General features: G+C 33.7%; 1 protein-coding gene across 1 annotated transcript in view; it reads left to right on the top strand.

Annotated features, from left to right (window-relative positions):
• The first annotated feature begins 257 nt into the window (after window positions 1–257).
• The window catches only part of LOC114324667 (serine/threonine-protein kinase ATR), a 49,205-nt gene continuing 23,561 nt past the window's right edge, over window positions 258–25,901 (top strand). The window contains exons 1-17 of the mRNA XM_028272531.2: window positions 258–2,174; window positions 2,748–3,293; window positions 4,478–5,161; window positions 5,986–6,206; window positions 10,986–11,612; window positions 11,664–11,772; window positions 12,745–12,980; window positions 13,492–13,723; window positions 13,820–14,005; window positions 14,694–14,837; window positions 14,911–15,081; window positions 21,184–21,418; window positions 21,845–22,092; window positions 22,582–22,752; window positions 23,039–23,226; window positions 23,308–23,437; window positions 24,331–24,675. Coding sequence (XP_028128332.1) covers window positions 414–2,174; window positions 2,748–3,293; window positions 4,478–5,161; window positions 5,986–6,206; window positions 10,986–11,612; window positions 11,664–11,772; window positions 12,745–12,980; window positions 13,492–13,723; window positions 13,820–14,005; window positions 14,694–14,837; window positions 14,911–15,081; window positions 21,184–21,418; window positions 21,845–22,092; window positions 22,582–22,752; window positions 23,039–23,226; window positions 23,308–23,437; window positions 24,331–24,675 — 6,234 coding nt within the window. The 5' untranslated portion in view covers window positions 258–413. The remainder of the gene's footprint in view (window positions 2,175–2,747; window positions 3,294–4,477; window positions 5,162–5,985; window positions 6,207–10,985; window positions 11,613–11,663; window positions 11,773–12,744; window positions 12,981–13,491; window positions 13,724–13,819; window positions 14,006–14,693; window positions 14,838–14,910; window positions 15,082–21,183; window positions 21,419–21,844; window positions 22,093–22,581; window positions 22,753–23,038; window positions 23,227–23,307; window positions 23,438–24,330; window positions 24,676–25,901) is intronic.

Below are 25,901 nucleotides of genomic sequence, written 5' to 3' on the forward strand. Positions count from 1 at the left end.
CATGTTATGTTCAAACGTCAAATACTGCTTCTATTTTGTTCGAATCATAACCTCTATCGCCCAAGTCGAGCTTTGAAATTTGGCAAAAGTCTATGGAGGGCCTAATAAATCTGTTTTTTATTTAGACATCGGCCTTCTATTTGACAGCGCGACAGTGTTGCCACATCTAATATTATGGACTCTAAAGGGATGAATAATACTATTGAAGGCCAGTAGTTTAAAAATTTCAACTTTATAACTGTCAAAACACATAAAAATAAAAATAAACAAGTTTTAGCAAGTGTTACTTTAGCATAGCAAGAAAATTAAGAGGGAAATTTTAATATGTTACTAATTGATCAATAATTAATGTAGATAGGAAAATTTTCATAAAACATATCATATTTGTAGTTTATTTTAAGTTTACATAGAAAATGACTACACTAGAGGAGACAATACCGGCTTTTTCCATGTGGAAAATGTTTAATGAAACCATTCCAGCAATAATAAAAGCAGAATGTTGGGAACCGAGCATTAGAAGACTAGCTTCAATAATTCAGTCCAAAGAATATTCCAATATATTGTTCATTTGTGCTAAAGAAGTCAATGTAACTTTCGAACAATATCAAGAAATCCAAAAAAAGTATAAGGGATTCACAATTTGGCTGTTGGGGCAATTTTTTTACTTACTGGGATATGATAAGTTTTGTAAAGTCCACGATACCCTTATTGATATACAGTTGTGCATTCTGGACCAATTATCGAACACTCAGTTACATGTTTACGATGAATTGTCTAAAGAATATAAGAAAATATTAAATCTTTTGGTTGACTATTGTAAAAATGCTAAGGACAAAGTTGTATTGGAAGTATTTGTGCCACAAAATATAGAAGACTTAAATCAAGAACTTAATTTGAATCAAGTGTTTATGGATATCCAGTCACAAGATAAGTGTAATTCAATCTTATTAAAATTGATGAAATTTGTGAATTATATCCTTGAAGAAAATTTTACTTGCTATAGTTTTGACCAGAGTACTTGTGAAATACTCGACAATCTTTTGTTTTTGTTATCAGAATGTGATGAAGAACTACAGTTACAAGTTATAGAAATATTTATAGATCTAGCAGAAACAGATTCGGATGTTTTGTACAATTCGGAAATAACTCCCAAATTTCTTGTATTTTCAAATTTATTCGAACAATTTTTACATAAAACTTATAAATCTCATAATTTGGAAACCAAACTCTTGGAGAGATTGGAAAAATCCCTTCAATCATACTTAAGTAGTAAAGAAAGAGTGAAAAAATTGTTCAAAAATATTCCTCAAATTTGTAAATTTCTATTTGACATTACGATACAAAATACTAGCTTTACACTCTCTTCAGATACTCAGTTGTTGGTAGCGGAAAATGTAACAGAATTCGATAGGGATGATATAGAAAATATAGAGAAACTAACATTTTTAAATACTACTCTAATCCACAGTTTTAAACAAAAATTAAATCAAGATATTGAAGAAATGGAGCTGGTTTCAGGGGAGATAAAACTATATTTAGAGAGTACTAATAAAACTTGGTACATGGTTCATAAAAAAACAATGACATTATTAAAACAACTAAGTTGTCCATCCAATTGTGCCATTATCGACTGTATGAACTTCTTTAAAAACATGAGAAATAGTTTATTGTCGATAAATTTAACCAAACCTCAGGGAAGCAAGACGACACTATGTTATTTTGATGAAATTGATCTATTAATAAATTTTATAAAAAAATATTTAGAACATGTTAGTCGATGTGATAAATCGAGTAAGTCTTTAGAAGAAGCTTTTTATTTTATGGTAAACTGTGCATTGTTAACGGGTACCAAAAACATAAGTCTATATTTTCACATTATCACTTTCCAGTTATTAAAATCCTTTGTGTATAAAAATGAGAACCAATTTCCCGTTAATTTTTTGTCAAAGAATGATACTGGTGACCTCAAAATGGTCTTCAGATCTTTTTACAAATATTTGTGGACTCAAAATACCCCAAGAAGTGTGGCTCTTAAAGTTCTCAATGAACTGTTTGTTATTTTAACTAGCGAACTAGTAATAGCCAGTGAGAATCAGTTAGCTGAAATTGAGAATTTGTATTTGAAGATTGCTAAAGGTGTTATGGAGTCTGGCAATGACGAAGATATTGTTTTTGTAAGTATATATAAACAGTAATTTAAACTTTACATAAGTGATCCAAATAAATGTGCCGACTTTTCTGTGTGCCCAACCATTGATGCTTTATATTCCCACAGATTGTTTTCCAGGAGGGGATTAAAGAGAATTGATGAAAGAGGGTCACCTTGCCTTAGTAATTCATTTACTAGAATTGTCTGATAAATGATTATTTACTTTTACTTGGCTTTTTGTTCTTCATAGTAGATACATATTAGTTGTATCATTCTAATAATTTTTCTACTAATTTCTATTCTTCAGGTGATTGATACAGTTCCTTTCTTTTTACTTTATCAAATGATTGTTTAATTTAAAGTCTATAAATAATATCATGGTCAGTTTTTAGTATTGATAGCTTTCCTCTAGTAGCAAGAAAATATGTTCTGTTGTGCTTCTTCCTTGTCTAAAACCCGCCTGGTATTCACCAGTTATATCTTCCCTTCTCTTTTTTTAGTATATTCTTTATGTGCATTGACAATATTTTGTATGCGACATTTAGTCATTTTTCTACTGGTCTATAGCACTATCCCTACTAATATGATACTGTTTTAGGTTGTTGAAAATATTCCACACACTCTTATTCTATTTCAAGAACCAGATAAAATAATCTCACAGATATTAAATCCAGCTTTTACTTCAAAAAACCACAAAGTTTTAGAAACGATCTTAACAGTGTTGCCAAATATCTTGTGCACAGTAAGTTGCGACTATACAAAAGTTATATGGATTAGTAAAAAGTCTTTGCAGCTTGAAATTTTGTGTCAAAAATGTAATTTAGAAGATAACAAAGATATTTCCACACAAGAACTTGTAGAAAGAAAATTCGGAAAACATGCAGTATACACAAACTGTCCAAAGATTCAGATTGAACAAAAAACAGTTTCATTCAACTTGAAACATGTATTGTTTTTATTAAAAGAGCCTTTGGATGAATTGAAAATGGCTGCTCTCAATACCTTGCCATACTTCTCGAGTCATGTGTTACAGTTTCACTCAGTAAACATAATTCAGAAGTGGATTGAGCTAGCTTCAGACAAGAACAAGGAAATAAGGAAGCGATTTGCACAAATTTTTGGACAAACTGTCAGGTTTTGTAAGGTAAGAAATTTTTTTATTGCAATTTTTTCATTTTAAAACTTATGCTGTTTTTGTACATAATCGCTGTTTCTGTCCAAACACTTTTGAAGATGATACTCCAACTTTTCTGTCCCCATGTTATAGAATTCTACTGTCAATGCTTTGAGGAATTGAGCCACCTCTTCCTTGACTTCATCATCAGTACTGAAGCCGAAGCGCAAGCCACCCAAGTGTTCCTTTAATTTTGAGAATAAGTGAAAATCACTTGGTGCTAGATCCGGTCTGTAGAGGAGGTGGGGCATAACAGTCCAGCAAAAATCTCGCAGCAGTTCTTTAGTTTTATGTTAGACATGAGATCGAGAGTTGTCATGAAGAAGCCTCACACCACTGCACAATCATCCTCTCCAGAAGTTTTGAATCACACTTCTCAGTCTTTTTAAAGTCTCGCAATATCTGTTGGAGTTAATTAATGTCATTGGTTCCATGAGGCAAAAAGTCGATTAAAAGTAGGTCCTTCCTGTCCAAAAGACGGTTGCCATGACTTTCTTAACAGACATACCCGTGCTTCGTCGCTTGTAACAATGGAATATAAAAATTCTTTCTTATTATCTTCACATTGTTGCAAAAATTGCTGGACACACTTGACACATTGCTGTGGTGATTTTCTGTAAGCAGCCACTGTACCCACCACGCATACACTTTGTGATAGCCTAATTTTTCTGTCAATATCTTATGACTTATGGTGTGGGAAGTCTCAGAAATACACAAAGCAAGGTTGTTAATGAACTTCCTATATTCAAGCAATATTCTTTCTTTTTCGACAATTTCGTCTGAAACTGAAGACCTTCTGCTCCCACCATCGTGAATTTTCGTTTGGTCTTCACTGAATTCACGAATTTGTAAACATGTTGAACAGATATGTACTTTTTCGTTATCCAGCGGGAAATAGCTGAAATCCGTTATCCAGCGATCGGGAACTCCATCTTTGAAGGCCGTAGGCCGACACTGAGCAATGCAGTTTGTTGAGAGTGGTGAGGTGAGAGATAGGAAGGGTTGATGCGTAAGGCAATGTTGCCAGATTTATCCCAACACGTCGCATTCTTTATCAGCGGCATAGTGAAACTTTTTTTACGAATGGCCCTGTAATACTAATTAGTATTGTTGAATATTGTTCACAATTAATACTATTGTAAATCTTGTTTCAGGAAAACCTAATTCTCTCCGAGGACATAAAAAAGGAAATATTAAAGCTAACTTTTGCCAAACTTTTAATCTTCACCAAAGATTCCCTTAAATTCTCCAATTTTGAGCTACAAGATACTTTGTTAAGCACAATTGAATCTATAACCGCTATAAAATCCGATTACATCACTTTGGAAAGCTTAAAAATTTTACTCTATCTCATCATGATCCCAACTTCTAAGTATTCATTAATAGCAGTGAACAAATGCTTCAAACTGGCGGAGAAGAACGACACCAGCACGACTACTATCTACAGTCAAAATAAAAGAGAAATATGTGAAGTCATATCCCACTTGTGTTGTATCAACCAAGCCTTAATCAACTACAACCTTTCTACGTCTTTAGAAAAAGTCTCGCTGATGTTTGGATTTTACGGATCCAAAGACTTCGTCCACCAAGAAAGCAATTATCTGCTTCCGTTTTTCGTTTCTAAAACCGTTAATATTCCTTCGGTTTCGAGACTGATACAAGAAATGGCTGCCATGATGGAGATGGATTTAGCCGAAGCGTTGTCGTCGAGATATGGCTATATTTTTATTCACGTGTTTTTAGAAGACATTCCAAAGGAAGATCTGAAAAAGTGTATGATGTTTTTGGAGAAGTCTACTAATGCTAGTGGGATTTCTTTACGGAAAAGGAATTTTAGAGTAAGTTTTATTTTCTTTAAATGTATAAAATCCTAGACTAAATTACCGTATCACTTTATTGTATAGACTGAACCAATATTCCTGGATATTTAGGTCTTTTCGACGCCTAACCTCTTTTTGGCCCCACGTTGGGCGCCATATGATACTTCCTTTTCTTTCTAGCATGATCGATCATACTAGTAGGCTACTGCCTGTTCATTGCCATGCCATCAAGTCTTCCCCAGACGATGAGGTCCAGCATTCTCGTCATCGTTTTGGTGGTCCACCCTGTGATCTTTTACCTACTGGATTATTCGTTTTTGCGCTTTTAACGAGTCTGATATCTTCCATTCTCTTTATATGTTTGTTCCGATATCTCGTCTCTGTCTGGCCCACCTTCGTACGTCCTGTATTCCACAGTTTTTTCTGATGTCTTCACTTCTTCTTAGTGTTCTCATTTCAACTGTTCTCATCCTTTGTAACGTTCTATTTGTGTCTGCTCTTATTTCTGCCGCATATGTTATAATATGTCATAGGTCTTATTGTTGTTTTATATATTTTGAATTTGCTTTCAGTATTTTTAGATATTTGTTCTTCCATACAATTTCTTTCAGGCAACCGGCGATCCTAGCTGCTTTAACTGTTTATTCTTTGACCTCTTTTGAGAGATTTCCATAGCTTGTTATTTCAGCACCAAGATATTTGAAGTGATTCACCCGTTCCACACTTTTGGAGTCAATTTCCAATTTGCATCTTATCCGTTCTTTGGAAATTACTAGGCACTTAGTCTTCTCGTTGTTGATGAGCATATTAAATGTGTATTAAATTAATATAAATATTTTCAGATCATTCTTAACGAACTACTGTTAAACTTTCATGAGAATAACAGCAGAGTTTTGCTCGCTTTGCGATTATTATCCAACGAAGACTACGAAAACAAAGGAAGTTCAATTCAGGACTATCTCCATTCTCATTTTCTTGGAGTACTTTTATATTTTGACAGCAAGCTCATATCGAAAAATTCTAGGAAGGATAAGTGCCTTTTAAGCTTAGCTGATTTATTTAAGTAAGTAATATATAGGCATATTTGACCAAATAATGACGATACACATGAATAGTGGTTTTTTGGGCTTTCGTATATGCCTTTCTTTGTATATGCCTTTGATTGTTTTATATATTTGTAATTTTGTATGTCTTGCTAGTTGTTTCGATTTTAGGTTTTTAAATATACTATTTTATTAGGAAATTTTAGTTGGAAATGAAATTTATTAACGTTTATATTCATTTCCACTTAAATTGTGGTTTATTTCCCAATAAAATAGTAAATTACATAAAATGCCACAAAGAAATAGCTTCAGAACAATATTAGGTTTTGAAAGGCATAAAGACATCTGTTGCCGGCTTGTATTCTATTTATTTCTTGTCTTTAGTTATTGTTGTTCCAAGATGTTTAAATTCTCGACACGCTCAAAGTTAAAGTCATCGATGGTGATGTGTCTGATTCTATCTCTGTTTCGCTTATTGCTGCTCATATATATTAGTATTATTAGTATCTTATAATACTATTGTTCGCAGCAGAAGTTAAATAAATGTTCAGGATCTTGAATTTAAAATGTATTTTAAGAATTTATAAACTAGACAATCTAATGACAATTATTGAAGTTGTTTACATTTCAAAGCATACTAATAAAACAATATGAACTAGTATATAGTAGACACTTAGGATATTGCCTTTTTAACATTCTCCCTCAATACCTAAGGTCACCTATACTTTTAAACTAAGTTTATTATATATAAACTTGTGCTTTTGAGTACCTAAAGCTTTTGTTAAAATATCTTTAACTGCTGAAAAGGTACTTCATGATATTCTCCCTCAAACGAAAGTTTTTGATTTTGTTCAAGGGGTGTACTAACAGTTTTACAATCAGTCATTTGAAAATTTTCAAGCAATTTCACAACATACTGATCTTGACTAAGTTTCAACTCGTTTTGCTTTCTATTTCGCTCAACTTTGTTTTCAAAACCGGGCACTTCAAAACCTTCAGGTTGAGACATATAAATTTCTTGATCAATGTTACCATTTAAGAAAGCTGTTTCTACATCCATGTGATCTGCTTCTAGATTTAGTTCAGCAGTCAATGCAAGTAAAAACCTTAAATTACTGTAACGAATAACAGGTGAAAAAGTCTCGTTATAATCTATGCCATGTTTTTGAGTAAAGCCTTTGGCTACTAAACGAGCTTTATAAGCTAAAATGTCACCATTCTGATCCCTTTTGATTTTAAAAACCCATTTGTTTTTTTTACAATGTTTTTATTAGAAGGCTTATCTACTAGTTCCCAAGTGTTGTTAATTTTGAACGCATTCATCTCTTTTTCGATAGCTTTAATCCATTCAAAACTTCTCGAACCTGATAACGCTTCTGAAACAGTTGTGGGTTCTAAATCATCAATAGGAAGGCAAGGCATTGCATAACTAACTCTCTCATTATCAACTGCAAAATCATCATACATTTTTGGCATTCGTCTATCTCTTTTCGGATATCGCGAACTACATGTATCATCTACCTTTTGCTTTCTAGTATTTACATCATTTTCGTCATTTTCGTTTACACTTTCATGCACACTTTCAGTCATATCTCTCTCAAAATCATTGAAACTCTCTACATTACTTACTTCCAAACAACCATTCGCTTCATTCTCGCCACAATCATTCTCATTCACACTCTTACTAGTACTTGGACGAATTGAAACTTGATTGTTTTCTTGGATTGTAACAGTTTCAGGATCAGCAGATTCATCTGTTTCAACTTCAGACAACTTTGGAACCATTGCAACTTCAATGTCAGTCTGCTCAAGAGGAAATGACATGCTTCTTTCTTCAAACGGTTTGTCATTCATTTTTTCTTCCAAAAATACAACATCTCGTGCAATTTCAATTTTGTGTGTAACAGGATCTAGCCGTCTGTATCCGGCAGATGTTTCTGAATACCCAACAAAGATTTTTTCTCTACTTTTCTGGTCGAGTTTCTTCCGCTTTATTTTTGGAACATGAGCATATGCATAACATCCAAAGATACGTAGAATTGTAAGGTCAACTTTGTTTCCAGACCATTTTTCTTCTGGAGTTTTACCTTTCAGTTTCTTGGTTGGTGATCTGTTTAATAAATATACTGCTGTGTTAGCAGCTTCCGCCCACATTTGTTTTTCAGCATTTACCTCGAACAGCATCGAACGTACTTTTTCGAAAATAGTGCGGTTGAACCTTTCGGCAACACCATTCTGTTCAGGACAATATGGCACAGTAAGTTCATGTTTGATGCCTTTGCTTTTTAAAAACTTGTTCATACGAACATTGCAGTACTCACCACCATTGTCGCTTCTTAAAACTTTAATTTTTCTTTCAGTTTCAGTTTCGACTTCTGCACAAAATTCTTGAAACTTCTCAGGAACTTCGTCCTTTGACTTCAAAAAATAACAAAATGCTTTTCTTGTATGGTCATCGATAAGGGTAAACAAATATTTTGAACCAGCATATGATGGAACCTCCATAGGTCCAGCTAGATCTGAATGAACCAAATCGAGTTTATTTTTAGCAACTTCTTTGTTTGGATTTTTAGGAAATGGTTTTCTGGCATGCTTTGCCTTAATACAGCTTTCGCAAAGCTCAGGTGTTTCTTGTTTTTCATAGTGTATACCAGTTGCCATACCATTTTTTAATAGATCCATGCTAAAATGGTTTATTGCTGTGGCTTCAGGTCTCTTCTTCACTGCTATCTTTTGATTGTGAAAAAGTCTGCATCCGTTGATGTCAAATATAACAGACCAACCATTGCTTACTAAGGCGTTTACTGATAAGAGATTTACCGATAGATTTGGTACATACCTAACGTTTTGTATCAATTTTTCTTCTTGACTTTCTCTTAGTGTAACTGTAGCATTACCAGTTCCTTTTACTGTAAGCCTGGAGTCATTTGCCACCACAATCTCTTGACCAGAATTTTTGTTGGTAATTTCTGTTAAAATTTCGTATTTTCCGGTCATGTGTGAAGATGCACCACTGTCAACGTACCATATATCGTCTTTCATGTTGATACCAAATGCAGCGAAACATGTTGTACCACCTTTTTTGTTACTTTTGCTTTGAGATTTACTTCTTTCGGGCGATTTTTCCATTTTCTTCTTAGTACATTGATTTTTGTAATGTACTTTGGATCCGCAACCCCAACAATGTGGCACTTTTTTAAATTTCTGCGCCGAGAGTGCATTGTCTTCTTCACGTTTACCTTTTTGCCATTTTTTGTCCTGCAAAAGTGTAGTTTTCACAAAATCAGCTGTAATGTCAACATTTGAATTTTCCAGAGCCATTACCATTGGGTCATATGCTTCTGTGAGACCCTGCAGCATGATTGCACCCAAAAATTCATCATCCATCGGTTTTCCAATAGAAGATAGTTGCTGAGATAAGTCCATCGCTTCGTTTACGTAATCTTCCATTGTACTAAAATTGGATAGTTTAATTGAACATAAATTTCGTAGTAAACGAAGTCGACGATGAAGACCTTTATCCTCAAATGCTTTTTCAAGTGCAAGCCATGTCTCTACAGCTGTTTTGCATTGCATTACATGAGGATATGTACTCTTATCCAGAGAAAGTATTATTTTTGAAAGTGCTTTCTCCTCGTGACGCTTTTTTGCTGGATTGTCTAAATTAACAACATTATTACCATCATTAGTATTATTACCAGCTGGTTGAATCTCTGGCTGAACACAATACCATAAACCATCATACTTCAGGATAGCAGTCATTTGGAATTTCCAGGTACTGTAATTTTCTCTGCCTCTGAGTTTTTCAACACTTCCAAGTCCCGAATGATCATTTTCAGCCATCGTACAAAAAACAAATCTTTAAGTTTTTTCTTGCTGCAAAATATTCTTCTAACTGGAGTTGCCCATAACCTATTAGTATTATTAGTATCTTATAATACTATTGTTCGCAGCAGAAGTTAAATAAATGTTCAGGATCTTGAATTTAAAATGTATTTTAAGAATTTATAAACTAGATAATCGAATGACAATTATTGAAGTTGTTTACATTTCAAAGCATACTAATAAAACAATATGAACTAGTATATAGTAGACACTTAGGATATTGCCTTTTTAACAATATAGGTACATATATTTAGTTTTGTTTTCATTGATTAGGAGCCCTACCTTCTCTGCTTCCTTCTTAAATCTAACGAAAGTCTCCATCCTTAATCCTATTAGATCGACATCTTCTATAAATGCCAACAGTAAGTTTGTTCCTTCTCAATGGAATACTGTAGTCGGTTTTTCCATTCTTGCACTTCTGATGATGTGTTCCAAAGGTAAGTAAAAGTGCATCTCCCCGTTTTAGTCCATTGTTTATTTCGAATGTCTCCGAGTATTGTCCAACTTTCACCTTACATCGTAACCCTTCCATACACATCTTTATCCAATTGACTAGTTTTTTTGGAAAGCCAAGTTCTTGCATCGCTCTCCACAGTCTAACCCTACATACTCTACCAAATGCCTGTTTAGAATCTATAAGCATCTGATGAAGCTCACGATCAAACTGCCAGCATTTTTCCATTATCTGTTTTATTGTGAATATTTGGTCAATAGTAGAGTAGCCCGGTCTAAATCCGCATTGATAATCCCCAACGGTTTCTTCTGTGTATATTTTCATTCTTTCTTGATTGGTACAATAACCCCTTCTTTTCATTCAGCTGTCATTGTTTCTTCTCGCCAAATGCCTTGAACTAGCTTATATATTAGCAGAATTTTAATTGCTTTTAAAAACTATATATTTTCTAAATTTTTAGATATATGGGAGCTAAACATATAATGCCACTGCGGTTCAAGATCATTGCCATGCTTCAAACCATAGATTACGAGAGTTCCCCACATCTGACTTGCGCAGTATGGGACGCCTTTATTAAAACATGCGAAATAGAGTCTCTAGGGCCCCAACTAGCTGTCATTTGTGTCTCAATTTTACCTCTTATCGAAAACTGTTCGCAAGAAATCAACAGTATTTTAAATTATCTGATAATCGAGAATGAAGCGCATATGAAAAATTATATTCCAGACCTATTTTTCGTAAATAATCCGAAAATAAATATAGAGATCACATTAGTTATAAGAAAGTATATAGAGTTGTTAGAAAAGAATAGTCTAAAAGAAAAAATTCAGCGGTTTCTGAAATATTTAACTCATGAAGCTATGGAGGTTCGTATCCAAGGTCTTCGGCAGCTGAAGACTTACCTAGAGGAAGACAGAGAAGAACTTGACCAAATGATTCTGGATTATAATGGTATAGATACTGCTATTGTGGAACTTGTTGATATCTTAACTATGGGATGTAGAGAAAAGGATGAGGCTTTGAAATTGGCGTGTGGCGATGTTTTGGGAGAATTAGGAGCAATAGAACCAAGTCATATGCCCAGAAGGTGAGATTGTCTTAAATATTTTTGAATTTCGCTAAATTGTTTGCCTTTTAGGTATGCCCGAGACGACAGATCTTTTTGTTTCTATATAAACGAAGATCCCTTTATTGTTAGTTCTCTTAACGAATTAATAAAAGCTTTTCAGACTGAAAAGAATACTCAGGTATGTATTTTTAAGTAATAATAAAATTTGGTCCTGATGATATTTAAATTTTAATACCAGCGCACCTATAAGTCATAAAAGAAATATTTTATTCAGTCTTACAGACAGAGCAATTAAGCTATCTTGCCCATAATACCATTCCAAATATCTGAAAAAAGTTACAGATATTTTAGAAAAAAATAATTATCCACCAGAATTTTACAACCGTCTAATTAAAGAACAAATTAATATCAAAAATCACCTAATCCCAATACCAATTCAAATAAATACTACATATCCCTACCATATATTAATGGATTCTCTGAACAGCTGTCGAAAATGTTGGCAAAATATGACATAAATGTTGGACGTAAATCGTCTAAAACATCCGGAATATATTTTTCAAAATTTAAACCCAAAGTTACTCAAGATCAGCAGTAGGATGTTGATTATAAAGTAAATTGTAAATACTGCAATTCAGCATATATTGGGCGAACATACCATTATCTACATAGAAGGGTTGTTGCACACAACATAATGTATAAACTAATAAATTAAACACTACAGCTTTAGCCAAACATTTTATAGAAAATAACCGTGCTTTTGACGTTGAAAATGTATAGATTTTAGAAGAAGAACAGAACTACAATAAAAGATGTATATTGGAGATGATTCACTTTAAAAAAGATCAAAATTGTATAAATAACAAGACAGATATCAAGGATTTCTTTAATATATATCACAACTTAATAAATTGACTTTGTCTTGTAAATGCAAAAATTGACAGATACTTTAAATACGATCCTGAAACTGCAGTAGTTTAAAGTGCCATGTGGCTTTTTGATCAAATATCATTTTTGTATTCCATCACAGGCTAACAAAAAGTACAGACTAAATATAAAGTGTATTATGTAATGCTTATAAATAAAAGAGCTTATTGAAAATGGCAAATAGCCGAAACGTTTAAGCAATGATAACGTGTTTTGTTTTTAGAGTATGGACAGGCATGCATTGGCAATACAAGAAACTTTAAAAGGATACGAAATTTCTCCAGATGAAAACAGCAACAAGCAATATCTGTGGTCACAATTTCCAGATTCCCAGAAGGAAGTGATGCTACCTCTTCTCTCCTCAAGGTATATGATAGCACAAGAAGTACTGGCAAGTAATTTACCTACTCCAATATATGGATCTAATTCTGGAGCGTCATTTCAGTCTTGGTTGCATAAGTAAGTGTATTTTCATTATATTGTTGGGTAGTTAACTATCTGCTCAAATCTTTAGTCGATAAACATTGTCACCTTCCACACCTTTCTCGAAGGCTTGTACCTGACTTCGATACGGGTTTGGAGAAACGGCAAACAAGGATCCACATAAGCGGTGCAATGTCATGAAGGAAGATACCTTTTCAAGAATAATCCAGAACCGGCTGCAAATAATGTAAATAAGAGAATTTGTATGGAACGGAGTGATTTCTTCACTTTAATTGTGGGCGCGTGAATATGTTGTATATTATTTTAATAATTATAGTTATATATCTATATGTATATTATGTACTGTTATCTATTATATATTACCTGGGATAGCGAGGGATGAGATTGATTAAATGGGATGAAGAATGGTAAGGAATTAGGACTTGATGGAGTACATATGAAGGTTTGTAAGGCTCTAAGAGTGGAAGGGGTTTTTTAAAGTACGTATTATTTTGATTTTTTGCATTATATTTTAACATTTTTGTAGCTGGACGTCAAGTTTAATATCGTGTCTTCCACACGAACGAAAGGAACTATTAAAAGTCTACATTCCAAGTATGAAACAAGATAAACGTATTCTTATGCATTTTTTACCACACATTCTACTTTATGCTCTATTAGAAGGTACCGATAGAATATCAGAAAAGGCTTTAATAGAAATTCAAACCATTACCAGTTCTTTTAGTAAAGAGAGGACTTTGGATGAAAAAGTATTAAATGTAAGTAGGAAAAGATTTGTTGTGGGAGAAATAAAAATTCCTAACCAATGATATAGCTGGTATATTTTTATTTTTTGTACTGTTTTAATCTTTTAGTTACGTCCAATTCGGATTCCTGGAGTTGCCACCGAGACTCCAGTTATTACTCCCGAAGATGTAAAACAAATGCAGTGCACCAAAGTTATATTCTTATTGCTGGACTTTTTGGATCGATGGGTAAGAGAGTGGCATTGGCAGAAAGGTGTAGCCGGAACTGCAGATCAAAACTTTCAGACAATTAAGGTAACTAAGTACTAAATATCATATTGAAAAAAGCCCTAATTAAAAATTTAAAGTAAATGTGAGTGTATGCCTTAAAAAGTCTTTTATATCTGGTAACGTGTTCTGCTGTATATCGTCTTATAAGTTTCAGTTGCGTACTATTGAGTTTTGAACTGTGTATACAGTATCGGAAAGAATTTAACGAAAGTATACGCTTTAAAATTAAAGGGTAGGAAGTGAGGGAAACATATTTAAAACGGCATAGCGATATTAGGTCCCCGAAATATCTTGGGATTTGTTAAAAGTATTTCCTTTGTTGTCTATTAAGACGTATCTAATAGCATTTGTTAAAACTATGTTTACAAGAAATATATTCTACACGAAACACAAAAAGACAACGCACAAAATGCATCGTTATGTTGTGGTGGAAAGATTCTGCGGAATACTCTGACATCCTTCTACAGTCTACAGTCCCCTTCTAGACTGTGCTCTTTTTTTTACTATTCTTTTTCCACAAATTCTCTGGTTTATTTCCTCTTTTACTAAGTTAACCATGTACCAATAGTTTCCATTGAAAGTCTCTAGATTAGATGATCTTCTCTTGTTTATTGCTAGCTTTGACAGTTTTTGTATACATTCAGTAATTGTAAGCCCTAACCAAATACCTATTAATTAAAATATTTGAGGGTATTTATTGTATTGTTTTCAGGGTTTTCAAAATGAATTATGTAAACTACAACTTGCCAAATGTAACTACCACTGTGGTGAATATCCAAGAGCATTGATGTACTTAGAAGATTTCATTATGGACCACAAAGAAGAACTTTCCAACAACTTATCGTTCTTTGCCGAGGTTTGAATTCTTCTAAAGTTTATTATTATTTTTGTATAGATATTTTTAGTACGTTTGTAATTTTTTGTTATAGATATACGCACAGTTAGAAGAACCGGATGGTGTAGATGGCGCAATGGCTTTACAACAAAACGAACCATCCCTAGAGCAAAAAATTCTTGCATTGGAAGTCTCCGGAAAATTGGCAGACGCAACTAATTGTTACGAGAGAATGTTACAGCCATTACAACTACGTCACATACAGGTTTATTATTACATATATTAATAATTTATATCATATAGTTTTCAAAGTTATAGTTACTATAATTCAACTATTTTTAATTAAGGTGTTTCATTGGCAACATCGCACTTAAAACGAGTCACCAATAGTTCTCTTGTCAACTTTGCAGTGGCGTACCAAAATTAAATTTTTAATTATGTACTTATTATTTATATAAACAGGTAAGTAATTACGTAAAAGTTAAATCTAAGATCTATGTAATTATTAAATTATCATGTGTGTTTTGACAGGTATTTTCTAATTTTCTAACAAAATAAAGTAAATATTCTTCTGAATTTATTTCTTTGTGGTATCTTATGCAATTACGTACAGTATGATGCATGTTTGGAATAAATTCGTTATTTCGTAAGCCACCGACTTTAACTTTCCGATGACCAACCTTTTTTTGTTACACGGATGACCAAGGGGGGAATGACCCCAGGTCAAAAATGAAATTTAACAAAAAAATGAAGTTTTTTTTATTTTTTTATGGCATGGACTTTATGTCATTCAGCCAGTCACAACATGAGTATTAGTGTCATGTATAGTGTGTATGTTGAGTAAGTGTCTTGTTACTTTGCAAAGTCGACGTCATTAGCGTAAAACTACTTGGAATTACACATAATAGACGGTATTTTACTAAACATCAACTTCAGAATATATTTTTTATTCGTAATTACTACTTATGAGGATATCTCATATATGAAAGTCAAATAAAAAAATAATGAGTTAAAAATTGAAAATACTTTTGAATTTATTAAAGAAAAACATACGCTGGGGTCACAATTGCCCCCGCTTGGTCATTCGAAGGTTAAGGAAAAGTCCTAAAACAGGTCGATTTTTACTTTTAAATTATGATTTTTGAGACATATATCGTACTAGTGACGTCATCCATTTGGGCGTGATGACATGATCGATCATTTTTTAAATGACAATAGGGGTCGTGTGATAGTTACTTTAAAGGTTATTCAATTCTCTATTCAGCAATATAAACATTAACATAAATATTTATACAGGGTGTTCAAGAAAAAATTTTTTGAATTAAATTGACTCAAAAAAGAAGAATGCATGAAATTTATTTAATTTAAAATACATTCTATTGCTGTCAGAAGACAGAAAAAAATGGTTTTTGATAAATAAACATTGCTTTTCGCTTAATTTTAATGTTCGAGCTGCCACCCATCTGCCCCTTGACAGTTTAAACATTATTTAATTTAAGCGAAAAACAATGTTTATTTGTGAAATAAACAACATTTTTTCTATTCTCTGAAAGCATTAGAATGTTTTTTGAATTAAATAAATTATACACATTCTTCTTTTTGCGTCGATTAATTTATTAAAAATAATTTTTCTTAGACACACTGTATGAGTAATTATATCAATGTTTATATTACTGAATAGATAATTGAATAACCCTTCAAATGACTCCCATTCTCATTTAAAAAATTCACCGATTACGTCATCACGCTCAAATGGATGACGTCACTAGTATGATATATATGACGAAAAATCATAATTCAAAAATAAAAATCGGCCTGTCTCAGAATTTATTCTGAATGTCGCTGGTTTACTAAAGAACGAATTTATTCCAAACGTTTGCACCATACTGTATCCAATATTAGTTATATTAATGATTATACACTATTTTCCTTGGAAAATAAGCCGCAATTTAAGTTGGAAAAACAATTCATTTGACGTTTCGACTTCCACTTCTGAAAGTAATAGGTACCTATTAATATTTTGTATTCTGATAACGACTTCCGAAGTGGAAGTCAAAACTTCAAATAAATTGAATTTTCAACTTAAAGTGTGGCTTATTTTAGAAGTAAAATAGTAAATAAAGTCAAATTTTATTAATAGAGAGTACCTATACAGTATTTCAAGGTCAGTTTTCACTTCAAATTGTCATTATGATGTGTGTTTATAATAAGTATTGAGTTTCATTTACTATCCTTGATCTTTGGGAACCGCATGAATATTATTTTGCACATATTAAAACGTGAAAGAATAATGGCAAATGGCACCACCAAAAAGCAATGTTTGGTTTCATTTTAATGAACTAAGAACAAACTCACTGCAATTTTTGCTCCAAAGTTTTAAAAAGATCAGAAAATATTTCCAATTTACACGCCTATTAAAAATAAAAACATGGAGTTTTTTTAATCAAGTAAACGAAAGAAAAGACAGCGAGAATACGAACAAGAGTGAAGACAATGAATCGAAGATTCAGATTTAATAAATAAATCTACTTTAAAATGTACATATAATATATTATGTCTGAATTGTCAATATGAATGAGGTAAAATTAAATTATTAGAGAAAAATTTTTTACCAAGCATAAAAAAAATTGATTAAATTATTAAAGTTTTGTATTTTGATAATGATTTCCAAGTTGGAAATTGAAACGTCAAATAAATTTAATTTAAAACTTAAATTGTGGCTTGATCCCCTGTCACAAGAAAAAAACACACCACGTCTACGTCTATGCAGATAAGGACACCTGTTGACGAGTAAAATATTTCTTGGATTCTCACCCTGCCTTGGCCGTAAGTATATAGACCAGCGAAGTATTGATAAGGTTACCAATGATTCACAGTGTTCAAGGAATTTGTTCAACTTAGCCGCCCGTAAATATGACCCATAGGCCGGAGGTATATTGTTACCGAGGCAAATTTTATGAAATCATCTTCCTTTTTCCCTTATGCACATTGGCAAGGCATACCTAATAAAAATGCCCCCGGTATAAATTTAGTTTTAAAATTTAACATTGTTGCCGATAGTTCTCAGTTCAATTTGTAGATGAGTCGCCTTCAATTAAAAATGGTTGGAGTATATAGTATAGTTATTCAAAGAGCCTCATCAACACCTAACGAATGAATTGAAATATAAGACGTCTCTAGTTTTCGTTTTACTGTAAAACTATTATGTATTTCTATTAGAATACTCCTAACAGAGTAAATGGGACCAAGTTTTCGTTGGAATTTTTGCCACGCTGAGCAGACAGGAGGTGAGATGCAATTCATAGATCTCCCCTAGCCTTCTTTGCTTCAGTATTCATATGGTTAGCAAATTATAGAAACCGCGAAGGCGTTACCAGTAAATTGGTATCAATAAAAGTTTTATTTTAACCAGATTTAGCCATACGGCTCACACTCCCTCTAAGGGGAAAATTGACTCATCCCAGATACCTACGGTATCAAAAGGATTGAGCTCTGGTGGGACTCTTTCCGTGTTATCGAGCCCTAGGTGACTTGGTATGCAAGTGTATCTCCCAAAAACTTTCGTACACATCTGGCCGTTGCGAGTAGTACAGCTTTCTGCATGGTCTTGTAAAGATGTTCATTTAGACCCAGCCTTTTTATGCTTTCGAGGAGGTTCTTCGGAATGACTCCAGTAGTAGACATAACAATAGGTATCGTCTGGGTACTTTACATTCTCCATTGCCTTCGTATTTGAATTTCTAGATCTCTGTACTTGGCGATCTTTTCAGTGAATTTACTACGTAGATTATTGTTGTTAGGTATCGCCACATCAATTAGTGTTGTTTGTCTTGTTAATTTATTAACTAGTACGAGATCTGGTCTATTATGTGCCACTGTTTGGTCTGTGAGCACAGTGCGGTCCCAGTATAGCTTGTAGTTGCCATCCTCAAGCATACTCTCAGGGACGTATTGATAATACGGGAGATGGTCCGTTTGGAGAAGTCCCAGCTTGATAGCTATCTCTTGATGAAGGATTTTTCCCACTGCGTCATGCCGTTCCTTGTATTCAGTTGCAGCAAATGCCTGGCAGCCCCCTGTAAGATGTTGGATGGTTTCTTGGGCTTGACATCCATATCGGCATCTGTCGTTTTGAACCTGAGGGTCTTTGATGATATATTTCAGGTAGTTTCTGGTTGGTATAACCTGATCTGAATGGCCAGTAATGAACCCTCCGTTTCAGGGAACATCTTTCCTGATGTCAACCAGTAGTTCGACGCTATATTGTCGACATAATCTTGGCTGACCTCATTGGGATGTCGCCCGTGCAAAGGTTTACCCATCCAGGCGCGCACTTTTTCGTCCTTAGTAAGGTGGTTTATGCGCAGTTCTGCTTCCCTCAGTTTGATCGGTGTTGTGTCATCTACTGCGCAGATAGCGCGATGTAGAGTAGATGTCTCAGCCTGCATCTGAAAATAAGTTCTTAAATTAGCAATTTGTTTATCTAATTGCTCACCTATATCCATAAGTCCTCTTCCTCCTAAATACCGGGGTAATGTCGTTCGTTCTACTGCACTTTTAGGGTGGTGTTTTTGTGCCTTTGTGAGGTGTGTTCGTACTTTTCGCTGAAGATTTTCTATATCCGTTTTTGTCCACTTAACAATACCAAATGAATAGCTAAGCGCGGAACAACCGTAGGTGTTTAGTGCCTTAAACAAATTTTTACTGTTAAGGTGTGAACGAAGCAGCTGTTTTACCCGTCTTATAAACTCAGTAGTTATCTCAGTTTTCATTTGCTTATGGTCAATTTTCCGCGCCTGCTTTACTCCAAGATATTTGTACATATCGTTGTCGCCCATGGCCTCGATGTTCTGGCCATTTTGCATATCGAATCCACCGGGCTGTACCTTTCCTCTGACTATATTCAAAACACGGCACTTATCTAGACCGAACTGCATACTAATATCATTAGAAAATGTTTCTACAGTTTTTAGCATCTCTTCTAGGTGTTCTCGAGTGGAAGCCATTAATTTCAAATCATCCATATACAACAGATGATTGAGCTTCGCTACCACAGTATTATTGCTTTTAATGCTAAAACCTGAGTCAGTGGAGTTTAATAGCTGGGAAAGGGGGTTCAAAGCTAAACAGAACCACAATGGACTCAACGAGTCTCCTTGAAATAATCCCCGGTTGATTGCGATATTTTCGGTTTCGATATTGTTTTCACCAGGTATTTGGAGGTGAATTTTAGTCTTCCAATCTCTCATTATATGCCTTAAAAAGGTCACTATGTTATCATCTACTTTGTATATTTTCAATATATCTATTAGCCATTCATGCGGTACTGAATCAAAGGCCTTTTTATAGTCAATAAAAGCAGTAAAAAGGTTCCTTTTTTTAGTGTATGCCTGGTTAGAAATGACTGAGTCGATGATAAGCTGTTCTTTGCAACCCATGGAACCCTTAGCGCATCCTTTCTGTTGAGGCTCTATGATATTGTTTAGAGCACAGTGTTGGTAGATACGCCGGGTTACACAGGATGTGACCAATTTATACAAAGTTGGAAGACAAGTAATTGGGCGGTACTTGGATGGATCTTGGGTGTTATTTTGATCCTTGGGTATTAAATAAGTAGTTCCCTGAGTTAGAAATGATGGTAATTCCTGCGGATTAGAAATAACATGATTAATTAATGTTGATAAGCAGTCATGAATACTCCAAAACTTTTTAAGCCAGAAGTTCTGAACTCCGTCTGGTCCAGGAGATTTCCAGTTATGAAGCTCTTTGATGATATTTGAGACTTCTTCAGTCGTGAATGGTTCGTAGTTAGCAGTGACGTAGTGGTGACAGTTGTGCGTCGTATCTTCTATCCAGCCAGCATTGTTGTTAAAAGCAGCTGGTGTGGAAAGTTGATTTCCCCAAAACTCATGAATTTCTTCTTGGCTTGGGTAAGACTTGTCGACACTTTCTACGGTGGAATTGAGTTTTCGGTAGAACGCCTTCTCAGAGTTCTCAAAAAGTGCATTGTCACATTTTCGGTTGTTACTAACTTTATACCTTCTTAATCGTCCTGAATAGACGGAGAGTTTTTATTTTAATATTATTTTTAATTTTATTAGAGTAAAACTTTCTCTTGCTGTAAGCAGATGCAGCCACTGCACCCGTATCGCTTCGTTTTGCTGTAATTCGATACTATATAGCAGTTGGGTTTGTATTGATTCATTCAGAGAAAGTCATCTATACACTCTCTGATGAAAGCGAACGAGCTTGAAACCAGTAGGTGTATTGATGATTCTCTGAATGAATTGAAATATAAGACGTCTCTAGCTTTCGTTTTACAGCAAAACTATTATTTACAAAACATTCGTTTGTTGTATGATTGCAGGGACTCGCGCAATGCTATCTAGATTTGGACAACGTAAACACTGCTCTTAATTTTGTAAGAGGCGCTCTAGAAAACCAACCAGATTTTGGTAACATGCTGTTAGAAATGCAAGCGGAGCCATTGTGGAGACTGGGTCAGTACGACGAATTGGATACTCTGTTGAAGAAACCTGATTTGTCCGAAAGTAAAATTTGGGGTGTGCAAGTAGGAAGAGCGTTGTTACATATGAAAAACGGTAAGCAGTTATACTAAATTTCAATAAGACATGCAGTGCATCTAAACAACGATTTTAGTTGTTAAAGGTGTTCAAAATTTTTCTACTCGTTCCGTAGTAACAGTATATTATTAAAATTACTTTAGTACTTTTTCTCTTTTCTCGATTATTAGTTTTTATTATAAAGTATATAAATTATTGTAATCACTGAATACATAAATAGATGGTGAAAAAATAATCCTATTAATTAAATTAATAAATAATTTGCGCGATTATACAAGTAACTGTTGTCCAAAAATATTCAAAACCTGAACCAAATAGCCATCTCGTTCGTTGTTGATGACGAAATCGCTGTCAACTAATGTTTACATCTATTGCATAGCTTATGCGAATACACCGTAGAACAATTCTTGTTGTTCTTTTAATTCTTTAAATTTAATTCTTTAGGAGAAAGAAATGAGTTCAGAACAACTCTGGATTGTTTAATGAAGCAACAGGTATTTGCTTTTGGTGCTACCAGTTTAGAAGAGGGTGCCTATAAGAGCGGCTACGGATACATATCAAAATTACATGCTCTAAATGAATTACAACAAGTGGAAAAGTTGATGTCCGATTTACTTATCAGTCCAAATAATAAGGAATATGCTGAGAAGATGATGAAAAAGCTTTTAAACGAGTGGACACTTCGCATAAAAGTAAGTGTTGAATAAATATATATACAGGGTGTGCTAACAGAAGTGGGACGGTCTAATATTTTGCGAAACTTACATCGGATAACAAACTGAAAAATACGTGTTAAATATCTTTAAAAATTCTGTCGAATAACACCAAACATGACCTCCTACCTCCAGCTTCTGGGTGTGGGGTTGGGGACCACTTTGAATTCTTAAATAGAAACCCCATTTTTATTGCAGATTTGGATTCCTTATGCAAAAATAAGTAACTTTTATTCTGCACATTTTTTCGAATTGTTGATAGATGGCGCTATAGTCGATAAAAAACGATTTATCCTGATAAACTAGGAACATTATGGAAACTGTCTAATATCTAATATATTAAATAAAATTATATTTTTATTTTAATACAATCGGCATCCCTATTATATCAAAAATTTCAAAATGAAAACTTTTTATGACTTAGAAGTGAAAATAATTTACCAGATATAATTATTTTTTATTTTTTAGGTTGTTCAAGAGTCAGTCGCAATCATCGAACCACTTTTATGTCTAAGACGAGTTTCTTTGAACCTAGCAAAGAATGTGGCAGAAGAGAAAATTCCAAATGCTGTTCCTTATTTGCATTCTTTGCTGGGTGAATGTTGGCTACTAAGTGCTAAGACAGCAAGATCTGCTGGGGTAAGTAATAATTTTTAAAATTACCAGATTTAGCCATACGGCTCACACTCCCTCTCTAAGGAGAAAATTCACTCAATAGGATTGAGCTTTTTGGTGGGACTCTTTCCGTGTTATCGAGCCCTAGGTGACTTGGTATGCTGGACTATCTCCTGAAAATGTTCGTACACATCTGAGTAAGACTCAGACTCATCTCAGACCCATTCAAATTACTATTGTTAAAATTATTATTGTCAAGTATTTTTTTTTCTTTCTAAAACGATCCATTTATAAGTATAATTTTTGATAGATGCACCAACAAGCCTATACCTACACACTAAAAGCAGAAGAGTTTGCGCCTCCTACGCTATTCTTAGAGAAGGCCAAACTGCATTGGTTAAGGGAGGAACACGAACAAGCGCTGTTCACCTTAAAAAGAGGTCTTGAAGTTTTGCTACCTGAAGGATATTCTCCTGACATGATGACTCGTGAGCAAAGGTACGCATAAAATTAACTTTAAATGATTTTTTTCAATTTCCTGAACATTGATTCTAATGTAATCTAGTGTAATTATTTTAGGAAAATTTGTGCTGAAGCTAAACTTCTGATTGCTACATACAACGACGAAATTTCAAATGTTGATATCGACGTGAATCGGCAGAACTTTAAGGAGTCGGTGGAGATGTTTAGAGAATGGGAAAAGAGCTTAGTAAGTTTTAATTAGATAACTATCTTTAAACGTTATATTTCTAGCATTTACTTTGACGTCCGCATCTTATGTGCCCTTTCACGATTTGTATAGATAGGTAGAGAAGATTTTAGGTATTTCCTCCTCCTTTATTCTTTCTATAATATGGTCGTCCGATTTGTTTGAATTTAATTCGTCTCTTATTCTATACTTGACTCGCATAATTCCACTTGTTGCAGCTTTATATAAATTTATATTAAATATTAAATAGGAAATATTTATAATTCGTACCTAGTCACTCCATCTAGCGCCGACTAGACGTTAGGAGTACCAATCAAATTGGAAGAACACATCACAACTGCTTAAGAAAAGCAACAAAGGCGCTAATAGACGCCCCCACCTATATTTACGGTATACAGTCATCCGGGGAATATATATCTGAAATCTCAACCCATCTGCATCACTTTGTTCCTGGCCTGCGGAAAAAGACAGTCGTGTCTTCGCAACGCGGCAGCACCCGCTACCATCGTCATCCCACGTGGAGAATCAAGTTTTTATAAACACGTTATTGCTTTCCAAATTACATTGTTGCTGTTATATTATCAAGTACGTTTACTTGTATAATACGTATATGTATACACTATTTTTTGTGAATTCATATTGTTTGTGCTGAACTATATTTAATCTTGTGTCGAATGTTGAACATTTTAACCGTTGAGAACATTTTACGTTTATTTAAACATCACTTTATCGTATACATATTTGTATTTTTATCAGTGGTGGATGTGCTGTCTATATATTGAGTTATTTGATCAAATGGGGATATGGTTAGATTACAACATATTTTTGTTCTTTCTTCTCTATGTTTATGAGTAAGTTTCTTGTTTCTTAATTTAGTTTTATACACGGTTTAGGTATGTCTGGCACACTATTTGGACAAACTGTTCCAAAGTTACGACAGCTCCGAACAGGATTCCCGAGGAAGCGACATCCAGCTGCAAATGATCAACTATTTCGGCAAATCTTTACAGTATGGGACTCATTATATTTACCAATCTATGCCTCGTATGCTATCTATATGGTTCGATTATGGTACGAGACTATTGGAGGTGTCACAGAGTTCCGTGAAAGAAGAGAGGAAGCATATTCTGTTGCGTATGACCAAATTGATCGATTCTTTCCTAGAAAGGTTACCGGCTTACGTGTTTTTAACCGCGTTTTCCCAGTTGGTGTCTAGAATTTGTCATCCACAGAAAGAGGTACGTATCTATAGATATATTTTTATATGTCGCTCATCCGGAAGAAAAGTGTCGCAACTCAAAAAAACAACTGTTTTCACGAGAGACAAAAATGGATTTTTTTGATATTAATTTAACTGTAATTTATAAACAGCAACAATTGCTAAAATTTATAAATTAAAAGCGAAGAATATGGATAAGTACACACAAACAACATACCAAGTCAAACAATATTTTTGTTTGAAAGCAATTTAATCCCAAATAAATACAAATTAAAGCAAACAATAAGTCTGTAAATAACAAATTAGAGGAGTGCAATTAGAACGAAAACATGCATTTTTTCGGAATAATTCAAACAAGCTTATATTTTTCTACAACTTTTTTGTTAGTTTATATACATTTTAAAGTAAAAAGTTCTACTGGCAGATTTGGCCGCTAATTGTTTATTAATTGTTTAAACAATAACAATTGTTTTGTATAAATAATTTTAAAAATATAGTTGAATTCGTCATTTTACTTTGATAAAATATTGGAATAAATCCTTTGTAAAAGGTATAAAATTTATTAAAATCTCTAAAGGGCTACATCAGAACAAAACGTTTTCGATTTTATTACAAAATCATCATCATAGTTGCCATAAAGTCATCGAAATGTAAACTCAATTTTTTGCATCCCACATGTTGGGAATTTAAATACCTTACCTTAGGGCATTATTCCTGTTGCCTTTTGCCCATCACAAGGCATTTTAAGTAAATATGCATCTGTAAAGCATACATTTTATATTTGAAGGGTTATTACCCCTATATTTCTTTGGTGGCTCAGCTAGCATCCAGACTGTCTTACACTGATGATGATTTTGTAATAAAATCGAAAACGTTTTGTTCTGATGTAGCCCTTTAGGGATTTTAATAAATTGTATACCTTTTACAAAGGATTTATTCCAATTTTTGTGATTGATGGTATACAGTCAACTACAGGAAAACTTTTCTTTCCTTGTGGATTTTGATAAAATATGTTTCTATTTTGATTTTAAATGTGCTGAATCCGAATATGGCATTAGGTACAATTTGAAAATGATTATAGAGAAGCTCTTATACAGTATGTTTGCGTAGCTAGGAACCACAAGGAATACTTTTTTATTATCAATTTTACGAAAAAAAGTTATCATAATATGCTCTGGATAGTCAAAAATCTAAAACTCAACCATCAGTTATCAAATTTTATCAATTATATACGAGTTATGTCAA

This window comes from Diabrotica virgifera, chromosome 2, assembly GCF_917563875.1.
Source record: "Diabrotica virgifera virgifera chromosome 2, PGI_DIABVI_V3a".
NCBI classification, from domain to species: Eukaryota; Metazoa; Arthropoda; class Insecta; order Coleoptera; family Chrysomelidae; genus Diabrotica; species Diabrotica virgifera.